Source organism: Folsomia candida, unplaced genomic scaffold (genome assembly GCF_002217175.1).
Source record: "Folsomia candida strain VU population unplaced genomic scaffold, ASM221717v1 Fcan01_Sc006, whole genome shotgun sequence".
Taxonomy (NCBI): domain Eukaryota; kingdom Metazoa; phylum Arthropoda; class Collembola; order Entomobryomorpha; family Isotomidae; genus Folsomia; species Folsomia candida.
The window spans coordinates 4762761-4779787 of NW_019091198.1; the positions used below are offsets into that span (position 1 = coordinate 4762761).

General features: G+C 40.2%; 1 protein-coding gene across 1 annotated transcript in view; it reads right to left on the reverse strand.

The window, feature by feature from the left end:
- Window positions 1-17027, reverse strand: part of LOC110850773 (tyrosine-protein phosphatase 99A) — a 134073-nt gene that overhangs the window by 26810 nt on the left and 90236 nt on the right. Inside the window, exons 6-7 of the mRNA XM_022098332.2 lie at window positions 3476-3545; window positions 3104-3215 (exon numbers count right to left, since the gene is read on the reverse strand). Coding sequence (XP_021954024.1) covers window positions 3104-3215; window positions 3476-3545 — 182 coding nt within the window. The remainder of the gene's footprint in view (window positions 1-3103; window positions 3216-3475; window positions 3546-17027) is intronic.

Here is a 17027-nt window from a genome sequence, read left to right on the forward strand (position 1 = left end):
AACCCGAACCGAAATGAAATGTTCAGTCCAGCAGAATGTGCAGTCAAGAAAAGGAATAAAAACTCATTTATTTCCAATTGCTGCGTAAAAGTTGTTCGACGTGGAACAACAGTGGCAAAAATAGACGTTTAGGTCCCACTACTATTCATCATCATCAAGGATTCCGAAAATAATTAGAAATAAATAAGCAATGATTTGCTCTTCTACACTAAATGGAGCCTATTTCTCTGGTCAGCCATGCAGTGACGCTGATGATCAAACTGCTCATCCCACAAGAGTCTGTAAATTCAAAAGCGTTGATCCTTGATGACTTCCGGATAGTGCTGCTTGTCTGACGAAGAATAATCAATAACTTTCACTAATCATTGTCGAAATAAATGTTTCTTTAATCTTGGTGCCTTCTAGGAAATCAAAGCAGTGAAAAAATAGGCAGAGGCCGATACACATAAAGAGAAAACTTTATTTATGTCAGTGAAATGGGACAAAAACCATCGCATTGCGGGAGTAAAAGAGGGATGGCCATTTATTTGTATTAAAATCTTCACAAAAGAGAAAATGCCCTCATCTTCTATGTACATTCACCAAATGACAAATCGTCCTTGCGAAAATTCCTGTCACAATATTTTAAGCACGTCTATGCAAACCACTGAATATCAGCTGGATGATGACTGATGAGCTTTTTGGGGTTAGGCTGAAGCGCTTTTTATAAATAAAATTAATAATTGAAAACAACTTGTATGACAACTATCTACACGGGTCTAGCAGATTGAAATAAAGGCGGATAGTTAACGATTCTGCACAACTTGGTCGAGTTGTTGCTTCCGAGTTATACAATTGATGAGCCAATTTCGGTGGTCATAAAGGTAGTCGTTGCGGTAACAATTTGGCAAATGCATATGGATAAGGCCGGAATTTGTCTTGTCGTAAAGTGAGCCAAGGCAAATAAAACTTTACTATTTCGTAATCCTACAATAACCCAAATACTCCTAATTCATCAAAGCCACACATTCGCAAATTCATTTCTTCCAGCCGCCGAGATAAATAAATCTCGAATCTGGGTGAAATCTGCTAAAGTAGTCGTCGTAACTTGGGCCAGAGCAGTGGATGTGGACACCTGAACCTGGAAGTGGGGTCGAATTCTTCTGCCTATTTGTCTTTAGGATCTCCTTTAGCCTTTCTAGCGACGAGTGGAAAGTTTAACTTTGTAGAAGACAAGTGATATATATTTTGCACCAATTGTTTGCTCCCCATTTCTCTCATGTTGACTGAGAGGAACAGCCGGACTTTATTTCGCGATATATTTCCCCCCAAATACGTTACTCGCGAAAACTTATGTCAGGGCAATTCCCATTATTCATTTAGATTGCTTCTCTCCTCTTATCTCCTCAACTTTGAAATGGGTAAAAGCAGTAAAAGGTGCACAATGAATGAATCCGGAAGCAGCGGTGGTGGTGGAATTCAGCCCAATGCAATGTGTGGATGGATATTTTGAACCATTGCATGGCAGCGTTCAGTAAAACATTCTGTTTTTCCTGCTTTCTCTCTCTTTCGGTCTGTTTATACAGCGGGTTGACAAATGGACTGTGGTAAAGTTCTGGGAGTATTTCACAAAGTAACCTTTGTTCTTGTACCCGGACAAAATGAAAAGATCAACTTTTGATTTACTTGAGGAAATATTGGTACATTGGTCTATTCTAAATAAGGAGAAAGCCTGGTAGTAGAGAAGCAAAGCATAACTTTCTCTTCTGCTCTGATCCAGCATTCCAACCTCCTTATTGTATTGTCCTTTTATCAAGAACAAGAAACAAGTGGAGTGGACTTCTTCATCTATTTGTGCATCTTTGTTAGAGAAGAGTTGTCTGCGAAAAAGTTTTAGATTTCAGTTTCCCCAACTCGAGTTATTTTCGATATGTCATACTTTTACTATATATTCAGCTTCCTCTACACTTGAAAAGGTGAGGTAAACTTGGAACTTATTACTTCCAGTGAAAGTCCGGTCCAGAGAAAGTCCAACGACACCCAGCCAGCCCAACATTACGTCTTGATTTTATGGGACGTGGAGAAAGTTCGAGTATGGTAAACACAGCTGCTTCTGCTTTCTGCTGGTGGAGGAGGATAGCTTTGGAATTCCTGTATTACTACGCTATTACACCCGTAAGAAAGTATGACCATTGTTGAGGAGGTCCTTCACCTGCTGCTGGGTTGGCATGTTATGTAAACTCCACTAATCATGTTAAATTAAACCCTCCTTTACATATCCATACTTATTGCATTCTTGTTCTGGCCTCGCAAACGTACAAATATAATAAATATGCGACAAAACTCGAGCCTCATGGAATAATGTGGAGCAATACAATGTGCATTTACAGAAGAAGAGAGGAGGAGGAGGCCCTTTTATGATTTAGGAAAGGGATTCATTGAACCTGCTGCTGGCTCCTGCTTGCTGCCCTGATCTCATCTCATCTCGCCTTCCAGCCATGGAGAGAGCGAGTCGCAATCGCAAGGAGTGAGCATGTCCATGTAGTTATGGACCAACTTGTCCCATTCATTATCTCGGCCTTATTTTACCAATTGCAAGAGACACGTACACACACTTTTTGATAAACTGACTCGGTTAAGGAGGACACTTCTTCCGCTCTACACTCTCAATTGAATTGACCAGTGTGTGGTAGTGGACGCCAGAATGTCGTCCTCTTCTTGTTGACTCGCGAAACTCGAGTGTATGTGATTTCCTCCCCTCGTCGTCATCGTCGTCTTTACAGCTTTCTCTAACCAGAGAGAAGATGATAACCAGTTCTGTATCCGCTCGCTCTGCCCATTCATCACTCCTCGTCATTTCGGAGCAGGTTTTTTCTCACTTATTCTCTCCAACGGAAGACGAAATGAATACGAAGAGAAAATTGCAGTCTTTACACCAGTGGCACACATACATACTTATGTTGAACAGGCTGCAGGCAGGGAAGAAAGGTATTAAGAAAAAAATATTGCAATTTTCTTTGGTCGCCCTAATAATTTGTCAGAGTTGAGTGAACCATCATTTACTTTGCAGCAGAAGCAGCTCAGTGACTTTAAACATGGATGAAGTGACATGGAGAAAACTTACTTTCTCGGAGAGTGACAATGTAGTAGGATTCTTTGCTAGGTGGACTTTTCCCCAACGCATTGACGGCTGCCACTCGAAAACTGTAGACGATGAATGGTTGCAATCCCGTCACCTGCAATCAACAGACGTTTCATCAATCAAGCCAGAGCAACTTTGACCTCTGCTTCAAACATCAATTTGTTACCATCAAATTTCGCTCATGCTCTCTTCATTTTTTTCTCTAAACACTTTCCGTGCATACGAAAGGCTAAGTACAACACGAAATTATAGAGTGAAGAGTAACAAGCTAAACTGAAATTGGCTCCTTTCTCCTTGTCGACAAATTTAATTGTTCAGTTGAAGCGTAGAAATTTATAAAATGAAAATACCCACCTGATAGCTTGTTCGGTTGTTTTCTGTCACTGTTCCACTTGCCTCATCCCATTGGCCATCTTCTCCAACTCTGCAATAGAAAAAATACAAACATTTAGATTTATTTTAACACTTTTTAACAATATGGAATTACATAAATAAATTATTTTTTAGATTTCATTATCATTATGACTCCTCATAAGTAATTTTTATAAACCACCAGAACTTTAACTTTCAAAGTTCTGGCCCAATAAAATTGCATGACGTTCTAAATATATGAATGTGTGTGTGTAATTAAAAAACAAATCAATATGGATGGATGGGTTGCACAACAAACAAGCTTGTTTTGCGTTAAGTGTAAGGCATAAACTCCTCTCTCATTATTCTGTCGCATGCCACTCAAGTTTTGGGAATTATATAATCAAGAATTATTCTATCAGAGATAAATATCTAAGAATTATTAATTGGCTGACTAGTGCTGTCGATGGTGACCTAGATATGAAAGTTTTTGTCTATTTGCGTACTAATTTGCGTTATATCTCCATCATCATCACAAGAAGAAATGTCACCAACGAATTTAATACCCGTTCCTAGTTTTGCACTATGCAATTTCATCACTTTCCGCTCTTTCATAACATGTCATGGATGCAATATTCATTTGATGAGAGATATCATTAGCATCTTTCCTTTACTACGAGGAATAGGCGTAAAAATGCAAAAATTCCACCTCCCCGTCATGCAAGGTTCTATATTGGGATTCCTGCGGGGGGAAGTTGCAGTGAATGATCGCAGTTCACTTTTTAATGTGTCAGTTTCCCAGGACGGGGAAAGTCCAAAAGTGCTTAGTGAGTTCATCTCGAACGCTAAAATGCTTAAAAGGTAGTTTGGCATTAGAATTAAAACACTTGAAGGAAGATGAGAATGGGGTGAGGCGGAGGCAGGAAATCAAATTGGGATGTCAGAATGCGACTCCCCTTTCCCCAACTTGAAGGTGGTGAACATCTTTCTTATGAGGCAAGAACTGTCAGTGGGACCGTGGGGACTGGGATATTTATTAGGACAGACCTTTAATAACCGTAATGTAGATAGTGGAATGGATGCAATCGTGCTCCGCCGAAGGCACTGCATTTCATTGCACCCCCATAAGCAAGACCATGGAACGGAAAGACAAAGTTGACATGGCGTGACATAGGCAAACTCATAGCGAGGAGTTATTCCGGCCACTAGGCACGAGAGGCGGATTATTCATCCGCATTTGAAATTTGTCGAGGTCAGAGGTCAACAAAGTTGAATGTTACTGACATAAAATGGCGACACAGACAGTGTCGAACTGTCGAGGTAACATGGAGTGAAGGGGCTGTCGAGCAAGTAAATCAAGGTGAGTGTTAACCTCACACTCATCACCCATACACAAAATGAGATATATTTCCTTTCATCTGGGAATGCAAAATTTATTTATGCTTTCCTCTCATTCCATCCTACACATTTGTGCTCCTACATTTCCCCTTCTCGCTGGATACCGCACTGTGCTTTGTCCTGATGTTGGAAGACACAAATTTTGAACAAACCTCTGTCTTTACTTGCAGGAGAAACACAACTGAGCAAAAAGGGAATAACTTTCACTCGATTCATTGTAGTTATAATAATAATATTTCCGTATTTTTGATATTTTTCGTGTTTTGTATTTTGCTGTTTCAAGACACTGTTGTCTTCTTTCTGTAGAGAAGAAGTCGGACAGGTTCCCACCCACACTATCCACAAAATTCGTACTATGGATATATATAAAAAGCAGAAAAAAGAGAGTCCAAGTTCAATGTCGTCATATTCGTAAGTTGAAAAAGTGTGCATGAACTTTCATTCTTTGTCTACTGCTGCCACGACCACGGCCATTACAACGCGACTACTCCTACTTCTTCTTCAATTCCGGCCAAAGTCTGCACAAATGTAGGAAGGAAGACAAAGGCGAAAAAAGCGTATGTGCATGTTCATATTACCAGAGAGAAAAGCCAACAAAGGATTACTACCAGTTTTTTATGTGAATACTTTCTTTACACTCCCACCACGGAGGGAAAATACTATGCTGAAATGTGCCTTTGTGCTCCGGCATAAATTTTCTCAGTACAAAATTACTTATGGACACAAAAACGAAAACAACGAAAGCATCTTTGCCGGTTAAGCTTAGTTTAAAAAATGGAGTAATTTATGCCATTATGTTGAGCAACTCCCTCTTACTTTGCATATTGGTCCACTCATCAACAATGCTTCTCTTCAGTGGTATGGTATGAGAAACACCACTATTTTTGGTACTTATACATCCACCCAGTCCTGCACCAGTCAGTATGTCAGTTCTTACTCCTCCGCCAGACGCCATTGCAAAGTGAAAGTACCAAATAGTGAACCTAAGACGCAGCCTTCCACTGACTACGATTTCCTCTCTCTCCTCGCCCGTACTTTCCACAAGTGCCATATTAGCTAATGAGCTCAACGCTTTCATCTACCATCTCATACTTCCTTCTTCTTAATGTCACTTACTTAGTTACTCAAAAATAAGTGGTTTCTTGCCCGAGAGAAGTGGCGGTGGTGGTGGTGGTGGTGCAAGTTATGAAGGGAGAAGGAAAAGATGCTCGCTTTTACAGAAAACCATTTAAATTAGTCCCTCCATTATTTGCCCACCCTGCTCCCTCCTCGTTGTACTCTTCACCTCCTCGGGCCAAATACGGGAAGTGGCTCCATTTCCCAATTTGTTCCCACAATTGACTCGCCTTAGCTGGCTGGAGCAGAGGAGAGAAAGCACAGGAAGGGCGGAAGGGAAGGACAAGACATACACATATTTCTGGTCGTGGTGGTGGTTGTGCATATTTCAAATTTAAATTTTCAAATCGTATTTCATTTCATTCCAACATACACAAACAGTGAAGAGGAGAAGACAATGTCACTGAGAGGAATCTTTATGTTAGGCTGCATGGCTACCCGTGTGCTCTCTCTCTCTTTGTCATCCGGAGAGTCCCTGTTGGGCACCGTGCCGTTCCTGCTATTCTCTTTCTGCCACTCCATCCTTTATGCATGTACATGGATGGCATGGTCCTCGTCCTCCATGAAAGTGAATGTGTTCACTATCCGCTTTCTCTCGGAATGTACGGTGGTTCGGTGTAGGGGGCCATATTTTTATGGGGAGGCAATACAACAATGACAGAGACAAGGTGCAGTCCTGCCACGCATTCGAGTGGTGTGTGCCTTCTTTTCCGTGTCGTTGAATTACATTACAATGCAGTGGAGTGCACAGTGCTGCGTTTTATTTTTATTGTTATGCGTTGGTGCAACAAATCGCCTTTACCTTCAAGTTCAGGTTCAAACCTCTTCGCCATGTCCGTCGACATATGGCCGCCGTCACGAAGGAGACGAAATTTACTAGAATTTCAATGCTTCATGAATTCAAGAGGCGTGCCACGGCTTTCTCCTTGGGAATTAGGAGATAAACATTTAAAACAGTTTGTAATTGCTGCTCCCCATTATTCCGCTCGTTCCTTGCATGTTTAAATGAGGGATAAAGGATGCGCAGGCTCTCATTGTCGTCGTCCTCCTCCCGTGTTGTCTTCTATTGATGTATGGACGGAATTTTGTATTCATACAATAAATCTAATTTTATCCTACTCATCCCCTTTCAATTCAAACAAACCAAAAGTTTCATTCTCATTATGGATATGGCTTCCAGGCAAATTTGATGAGTGTCAGTGGTGCTACAATCGAATGAAACTAACCGTTGAGTTGACTCAATTGCTATGAACGAACTTCATTTTATGATGCAAATAATTCCACACCATCGAATTGAGGGGTCGTGGTTGTTGGTGAGCAAGGAAGCCGTAGAATTGGAGGAATAAAGCGATTGAGAGATTGTCGACTCAACTGCGTAAAAATTCTTTGGGGAATTCTTTCCGAAATTCGACAAACAGTTGTTGGGCTGGAAATCTAACAGAGGAGGGAAAGCTGGGTTAACACATGATGCTGCTGTTTTGCGTCGTGTGAGCATATACATATGTACATACATATTGTGTACACATACAATAGTGCGGTGATCCTCCTGTTTTTCTTTCTTTGTTCGACCGATAGCCAAACCAATAATCATGTTAAAAATGCATACATGAGTTACACCAAGTATGTATCAGCAGAGTCAATAAAACAAGCACACACTTTGGACTTTTTTATCCACTTTTGAATTCCGATCCCCTTCAGGCAGCGAGAAAATGGTATCGTACAATAAATTATAAGTTGACGAGTAATATCGCAAAGTACGATAAAAATTCATTATTTCCGTCCACCATTGAAATAATTAAGGCTGAGTCGTCCTGAGTGGGACATAATGCAGCCGTACTGCTCGGATTCATTTGATAGTGCACGCCATCCGCACCTCAATCTAACCGTTTGAGTGTGCAAACTGTGGTGAACAGCCGGCAGGAGAGAAGATTAGAGGGTGTAAAATAAAAATGAAGTTGTTGTCTATTCCTCCTCGAGTCTGTCGCCTTTGGTATTCCATTGGGTATTTTTTACTGCCAATAATGCTCACTGAGTCATTCAAACGGATAAATGCCATCACATCCTCTATACCAAGAGGGACACCAAATTTCCTCTCGAGCCCAATTTCTGCGCCTTCTTCAAACTACATTTCTTCTAAAGACATCCACGAGTGAAGAAATGTCCTCGTCCAGTTTGGATTAAGATGCAACGTAAAAGCCATGAAATAAAATCACCAACTTTGAATGATTGATTATATGTGTGGGTAGCTACATAGGTGACCTTATAAACTCTGGAATTTTGATTCTGCTATGATTTGTCAGGTGGTGATACTACCGCATTGTTCATCAATTTTTACCATGTTCAAGGGTATCGCGTATACCAAGCAAAACTACAAAACTCTCCATTTAGACATTTCGTGTCTCATACATTTTAAAATTGTCTCACTTTCCATCAATGATAAATTCATTACAAAATGCGCTTGCCCACACAGTTTGAGAAGAATTGTGTTTACGGTCGGACTTGCATCTATAAAAGGAAAAGTTTGACCCGTGTTGCTGCTTCAGAGAGAGCTGATGCATTTTTTAACACTTTATCCAACCGCGTGATGGTGATTGCTCCTAATCCCAAACTTTAGTTTGGTGTGTCCATTCATTCCAATAACATGCACGCACTGCACACACCGTTCAATCGATTCCCTTCAATTCCTTTTATGTGTTTCATTTTTTATTTCGTCCCTACGAAGGTGTAAAGAAAGAAAAGGCCAAAACCGTTTTCTTTCTCTGTTTGTATTCTGCATGTTGTTTTCGTGGACAGATCTGATCAAGATGAATATATTTCCGCAAAATATCTGAAAATTCGTAAGTAATTCTATACTGTACGAATTGGAAATGTTCAAGTTTTATTCCCGGATTGACCAGATATATGTATTGCCAATAAGAGGATGGTCATCAAGTCAATTTCAATTCAGTAGCCAACCATGAAATAACTCTTCTCGCGACTGAAGAGAAAGTACGTTCGTCCGTATGTGGCACGAGACTTTGTTGTGCATGCACGTTCTTCACTGTTTAGTTGGTAGTGGCAATATTACAGACTCTGTTCGTCCGTTTTTGTAAAGCCTGCACTGCATTCTCTGTTGGTCGTTGCAGTGAAAGTGTTGTGTCCTTGCTTGTCGGGCAGCGGTTTTATTCCTCCTAAATCTAAGGGTATGGAGGAAAATGGAAAGTGCACCCGTCACGCGTGACAGCTGGAGACGATTGAGCAGGATGGATTGGCTTCGGGATCATCAACTTGAAGAAGAAGAAGATCTTCTGTCTTCTTTAACAACAGCATCAACTCCCTTCACTTCTTGGTCGGATTCAGTTCCAGTCTTGTGTGGTTTTGCGGTTCATTAACTTAATACTAAATAAAAACGAGATTGTCCTGACGTCTTTTTTATAGGTTTTTCATTTCTGTTGTCCATCTCTATTGTGAGAACCAGCGGAATTTGGGGAGAAAATGAGGGGAACCATCTTCATCCTGACTTTAACATGGAATAGATAACGTAAATCTCCTGCCCAATTTCTTGTTTAGCAGTTATGTAAGAACAGCAGTACTTAAACCCTACGTCATTTTTTAATTTAAATTAATGTAAAATATAAAATTCAAAGTAAATCAAGGTGTAGAATGGAAAAACAAGATACAAAAATCCACCATGAAGATAAGCGGGTAAGAAACACGTCGCCCACGTAAATGAACGGAGGCCTTTCCAAAAAACCAAGGATTTTTGGGATTTTGCTCATATCTATCTCGAGGATTGTGTCGTGATGGTGGTTGGTGAAGAAGGAATATAATAATGGTTGGTGCATGGCGAATATGAAATGTGTGTATCTCTGCGGACTTGACTTTCACCACCAGTCATTCAATGAAGCGAACAGGCGTTTCCTTCACGTCAAATTGAGAGCAAACCAAAGCCACCCAAATTTTGAGACGAGGCGACCAGAGTGGAAAGTGGGAAGAGCCATCACTGCAAAACATGACTTGGCTGGGAAAGACTTGCTCAAGAATTTCATATTCAACTTTCACTAAATTCAACGACTCACCACCACCACCCCGACCACCAACCAAGCAGACGGTATTTGGTCAAAATGAGACTCTTATACTTTACGCAGGGTAAATGTACTGTGCAGAGAAAGTCGATTCCTAAAATCAATCTGGGAAGCTACTAAGTTGATGGTGGTAGTAGTAGCGGAATCATCTTTGTACAACAACTGGTGGCTTTTCATTGCCAGAATTTTTATTTATACAACGTTGACGTTAAATTCAAATATAGCAAACCAAGAAAGTGTAACACAGCGCTTCTGGTCTGGAATTCGAGGACATTTAGAATTGCTGACATGCTTTTTATTAGGAATACTAAAATTGACCCGGTTCGAAACTTCCAGACGACGCTACCATTGAATTCTTATTGTCAGTCAAGCGAAAGTGCATCATTTTGCTGTGGACGACATTTGTTGATCTAAAAAGGGGCATGTTGTTGGCGGGTGAACTGAGAACGGAGGAATGAGGAGGAGGATATAATAACTAATAATTTCCATAAGACTAAATCGCTTGTAATCTGACGGAGAATTTATTCAAATCAATCTGCAAATGACTAAATGGAAATCCTGGAATTAATGAGCTTTTTAAAAGACCCATTTCCGAAATATACTTTGAACCAAACTTTCTCTCAACTTGTTCATCAAATTATGTAGACTCTGACGTTGAGCGTCTGTATTAAATGAAATGAATTATGCACCCTCACACCCTGCCTAGCCGACCAACCTTTGGTAGCGGCCAGTTTAATTTTTAAATTCAATTACGCCAAACTTGCTATAGTTATTTTTGGAATGTGCACGTCTGTAGGTATAAAATATAAGTTGGCCTCGGTGACCTCTCGCACCCGGATTTATTTAACAGGGTCACACCATGTGACTTTTTTGTCACGAGAAATGTTTGACGTAACCACACGAGTCCGGAACAAAATTCATCAGAATCAACATATCACACCAGAAATCAAAGCCACAACAGTTTTGCTGAAAGCTAACAAACAACGTCATCGCGGGCTTATGGATTTATTTTCCATGTAAATGTTGAATTCTGTATTAAATAAATATTATTAAATTGCACGAGAGAAACTGGACATTTATCATGATGCGATAATAGGCCCACTAACTAGCCTGCTCCCAGCACAGGAACGGGTTCAAGCATCGCAGTAATTGAAACGAGCATGAGAAATTGTGCTTAAACCTGCCGTAATAGTGGATGAATTTGAATCAGGAGCATTCAAAATGCGGAATGAAATTATGAATTATGATGCATGTTAAAAGTGGCAGAAGATAAGTCGTACTTCCTCTCTTGAGTCTTGACTGACACGAACTAATGATCTCCCTCCTCTGGACTGCATGTCAAGTAGCCACATGCTCAACTGGACGAAAATTGAGAATTTGAAGCAAGCTGGTAGGAGCCAAGTATCGTACAAACAAAAGAAACCGTTCCCTCGTCGGCTTGTCATTTATTTGTAACCTCTGTCTTAATGCCGGAGAGGCTGAACATACGCGGATAATAAATGACTTTGGCTCACGGCTAAGCGCAAATGGTTATCGAGAGGAACAAGAAGTCAGCTTTCCAAAAATCTACTTAGCCCAACATCTCAATTACCTTTTGTTCTCGACGAGCCTAATAACCAAGCTTTTTTATTTTCACTTCTTCTCCTCCTGTGCCATGCATCTTGCGCAAATATGTACACAAAAGTTAATGAACATACACACGAGCTAGAGCGTCCTTCTTCACGTCGTCGCTTATCGATATCCTGCAGTGTAACGAGATAATTTTAAGAAAAAATAGTTTCCATACTTTGTAGCGACAAGTGCAATATATATGAAAAAATACATTAACAACAATTCTTCACTATTCGTTTTTCACTTGGTTGAAACCGTGATTGAAGACTTTGCCCCCTCTGAAAACTGCATTCATGTGAAATAAATCCAGTGAAAATATGTTATTTGGTGATGATGATGATTGATAATTAATGAGATGTGGAAAGAACTTGGTATGAAGATAAATGACCAGCGCTAATCAATTTTTTGCGTACTCGTCCATTAACTTGCTACTATTAAGAAGTGGGATCATGGAGTAAGATATACGATACGTGCTATGGTTGGGATTTAGGAGTGTGGTGAGCTCAAGTTGCGGATGTTTCTCTAGATTCCTGTACGAACAAAAATCACTCTTCACTTCAACAATAAAGCAATCTTTTTGAAGTGGACGATGAATAAAGTGAAAATATAGCTTTTTCTGTATCATGAAACATGTGCTACCCGATTTTGTCGTTTATCTGACATGTGAAATAAAGGGTTGAAATTCTTTCTCAACTTTTTTGCTCCATTTCATTCAAAAACTTTTCAACCAGGGGAAGGAAATTGAAAGTCCTTCTCGTCTTGTGAACTGAGGAGTTGTGCCGTAAAAAGGTTGCTTGGCTGGTCTCTCTTCCTATGCGTGCATGAAAAAGAGGAAGAAATTGATACAAGTCCTAACACAATGCAAAGATCAAAGCACATTCCAAGTTTCGTTGCATCTGGAATAAGAGAGTTTACAAATTGCATTGGAATATGAAAGTGCAGTGAGAGAGATCTGAAGGTTTGCCGACCAAAGTCCGACAGGGCAATTAATATTTTTCATCCACTTTCCAAATTTGGTCGCTCATTGAAAGGCGGTTTGGATGTTGGGTTGAGTAATTGTTTGACACAGAGTTGTGCATGTTCAACATATCCGTTATCAACAGTGGCCATCAACGCGTCATTTATCTCTGTTAACTCTTCTCATATTTTCTGATTCCATTCGCATTCTCTCCTCGTCAACGGCCACGGCCAAATGATGGTGACGGAAACAAAATTAATGCCGCACTTTCCAGACTTTTAGTCCTTTTAGCAGGCTCATTATTCCTAATAAATTTGGAACCTAGCCAGCCTACACCGACCGCAAGTAACGTCTCCTGCCCTCCTCGACGACGACTTCTTTCCCGATTACGGGCAGTATTGCCAAACTGAATTAGAATTTAAACCACGTGACTCATATTTAAAGAGGAAAACATTCTCACAAATTTAACTCATGGGCCAAAATGGACCACCTGAAAAAAATTCTTATCCACACACACATACACACCTGCACCTCAAAACTAATGAAGGAAAATTCAAAATTTCCATTCCAAAACTTGCACCTTTCTCGTGTGCAAAACGCCTTCACTTTACGCTTCCACTACTTTCAATCAGTCATGATTATGAATAATATGAAATTAATTGACTATTCTGGAGCACGTTTCGACTCATCACGCCGTTCTTTCACCAAGGCGCATATTTGAGTCCGGGGCTATTTCCTAGCTCAACGCGCGCGTAAAACTAGTGGGCCGTTGAATAATGTAAATGTTTTAAAGTGGTGTTTGATTCATCAAATATGAATAAAAGGAGACAAAATAGTTTTCTCCTCCGTCTTCTCTTCTGCGAGTTTCAATTACTTTCATGTTCACCTCGCTGTATTGCATCAGTGCCATTTTAAAATGATATGTCATCCTAGGAAAATTGAAAAACTTTTCCACTAACCATCAAACCAACTCATCAACTTTACACTCACTCCCACTCGGCCAAGGAGCAGAAGAAAGAAGGAACTTGCGAAACATGTCAATATACTTTCAGCCATTACATTAAAATTCTATTTATTCCTAGTTTATCCACCTTTTTCACGGCAAAGTTGCACGCTGTGAAACTTGCCCCCGCGTTATGGCCTCGTCTGCTTTATTCTTTGTCTCGTTTGCATCTGCTGAGGAGGAGGAAATTTTATCTTTATTTGAGTTTGATGTGAGGTCAGATGTCTGTTTTATCCTCGTATTACTTCCTTTACGGTGGGAAAGATGGGACGTCTGAGCCATGAAACTACACGCCTATCACTAATTTGATTAGTGGTTTGATTTTATTTGAGCAAAACGTAAAGTGATAAAGGGAAAGGGAGAAATAGATCCAAAAGGGAAAAAAGTGAGAGAAGGAGTGATGGCTCAAATCAAGCCTCGAGAGAAGAACGAACGTGGACATAATTGAAAAAAACAAAACATGACATAAAATAGAATCATCAAAGTTTCACTCAAAGTGGTGCCCAAAGTTGGGAAAGCGTCAATAAAGTTTTGTGTTCCCGTGTTCTTTTGTTTCACAAATCGCAAATGTCAAACCTAACGTTTTATCTCATTTAATACAACGTCAACCTCTACCAACTTTATTCTCAAAGTGGTTTTGCACAACACAACAAGAGGAAGAGAAAGCACGTAGATGGTGAATATCGTTATTAATTTTCCACCAGGGTTTTCAATATCGGAGGTAAAGAGCGAAATTAATTTCTCGCCCGTTCAATAATCTTAGCATGTTTATGTTCTCACAGTTCTTTGAGGCATATAATTCAACTATTTAGTCATCATCTCAAACAAAATGACGCAAATTAAGGTGTATTTTTGCAAAAAGAATTCTACAAGTAGGTGCATCCGGATTGGCAGGATTCAACCAAGGACGACACCACGGTGTGAAAATGGTGGAAAGGAGCGAGGCATGAACTCTGACCCACGCCACGACCGGTGGTGGTTGCGAGATATGAACTGCATCTATTCCACCTCCTCGACTCCTCCCTGCCTTCGTTTGTTCATTCTGCCATCAAGATAAGGCCATGAAACCCGCAAGGTTGAAGGTATGGCTAAAGTTTTGCAATTTATTTTAGACTTGGATAAAACTGGTAGCTTTGATGCTCATGCACTACTCTTTGCAAGAAAGAAAATACAGTTAAAAAGAGAGGCACAAAGCCTGGACTCGAGCAAACCAACGATAACCAAACAGCAACAGCCCCGCATAGCGAAGGACATCATATAGATCAAGCCAACTACTAGTACACTCGCCCTGTCAGTAACTGAACCACCGTAAAATAAAGCTTTTTTTACAACCACCTCCTTTTCACTACCTGTTTTCTCCACTCTTCTGACTGATATTGACGCGCTTATAGTGCAGCAGCAGCAGCAGCGTGTTGTAAGGGGTCCTACATATTCTGTAGTTGTTGGATTGCAGAGTTGCTGCTGGTGCAGGTTGATCGTGTTCTTTTTGTTGCTTGTTTTACGCAACTTCATGTTGTTTGTTTTTCTGACAAGGAAATTCTTTTCTCGCGTTCTCTGCTACCTCTCCTCTCTCCCAACAACCCACCAACTTACATACGCCGACATGGAACTGAAGGGAATCATCACGGTGAAAATAGAGGCAATACCTGGCAAAGAGAAAGGCATCCAACCAACCAACCAGCAAACTACGAGTAATTTGATGTTGCATTAAACCGCACACACACACACACATTCAACTAGAAGAATCCAGCCGTGGTGTTGCCTTTGCTGTATAACCTACATACTTGTTTTTGTTGTGTGGTGAGATTTATTTGTGAAAAATCCTACACCTTTCGTGCAAGGTGGAGACTTTTCACCACCGACTAACCTTACCACCAGCTTCCAACTCAACGCCTTTGATTTCTTTCCTCTCTCTATCTCTCACTCGCTGCTTTTTCTCCCTGTATACCTGATTTTGACACTTGAGGTTGCTGGCCACAAGTTGTGCTAAATATAGAGAATGGAAGCTCGTGTCTGCAATGAAAACGGTCTTCATGACACAAATAAGCATAGTCTCACATCACATATGGTCAACTCTAAAAGGTCAGAATGTTTAGTTTGAGATGCAGAATTTTATTCTATATTTTTTTGACCACGTCATCACAATCTTTGAATTTTACAGGCTGTCCAGAAATTTTATCCGGTATGAATGAACGAAGTAACGGAGGAGAGGAGCATTCCTACTTATTCTTGCTTCCGATGGGAATATGGCCATCCAACTCACTCAATGGAATGGATGGCAGTGAGAAGAGATCAAAAGAGTGAGAGCGCAATTGGGAGCAGCAATGTCACGACGAAGAGGACGCAACCCCAGACTATAATCCCTCAATTAAAGACGAGCTATTAAGTGCTTAAGTTTGAACCCTAATTTAATTCCAGCCATGCTCCCAACTTCTGTTTCAAACAGCAACTTTTGCATTCAACTAATTCAACCGAAATGCACGACTGGTGGGTGGTTGGGCGGTTGTGGGTGGCGTATTGTAAATTTAAAACTAAATATGGTTCTTCCCTTGGAAATAATAGAATGAAATGAAGCAGACTGTACTTCCTTTTCAATTTAATATGCAGTTATTGCTCAGAAAGTCTATTTTTAGAGTAAAATTTGGAAAACGTTTCATCTCGCTCGTTGAAATGATTTTACTCGTCACAACAAACAAACTTTACTACAAATGTTTTTAACTTGAATCATCTGAGAGAAAATTCAAGGAGGACTAAATAAATAAATATGCATTGTCACCTTCTAAGCACGATGCTGATGATGGTGCTTCCAGAATCTATTTTTGTCTTGTTAAGTAGTACGAAGTATAATTACCTTTACATGATACATAACTACATACACGGCCCAAGAAAATAGCATTAGGTCGGATTAAATATCGTTAATTAAATGGATTTAACCCATATACCACGGAACGCAAATCCATATAACATGGTAGCACACACATGTATTTAGGTATAAATACATGCATACAGGAGCTTATAATTCGCAAATCAATTATTTGCATGCCATAAATAAGTATGCGATAAAATGTCATGCAAAAGAGGCTGGAACAAAGTTGCAAAGAATATCTGTTGGGATAAAAGTTGGTTCTGGTGAAGGTGGTGCTTTTCCCTCTCGTATGTGAAGTGGCAGCAGAGAGAGAGAGAGAGTGAAGTGGAAAGTGAATAATTCCTCCACTTTCTCCACAATCCTCGACAACTCTCTTCCACGGGTTGAGGAGAGACTGAAGCAGTAAAAAGTGCTTTATTATAACAACCACCAACCCTTTTATACTTTATTCTATCATTTCTATTTCACTCAAAGTCAGACAGATTTATACGTGCTCACTTTCACCTCAACTTTATTTATCTGGATTGTACCATTCTTGA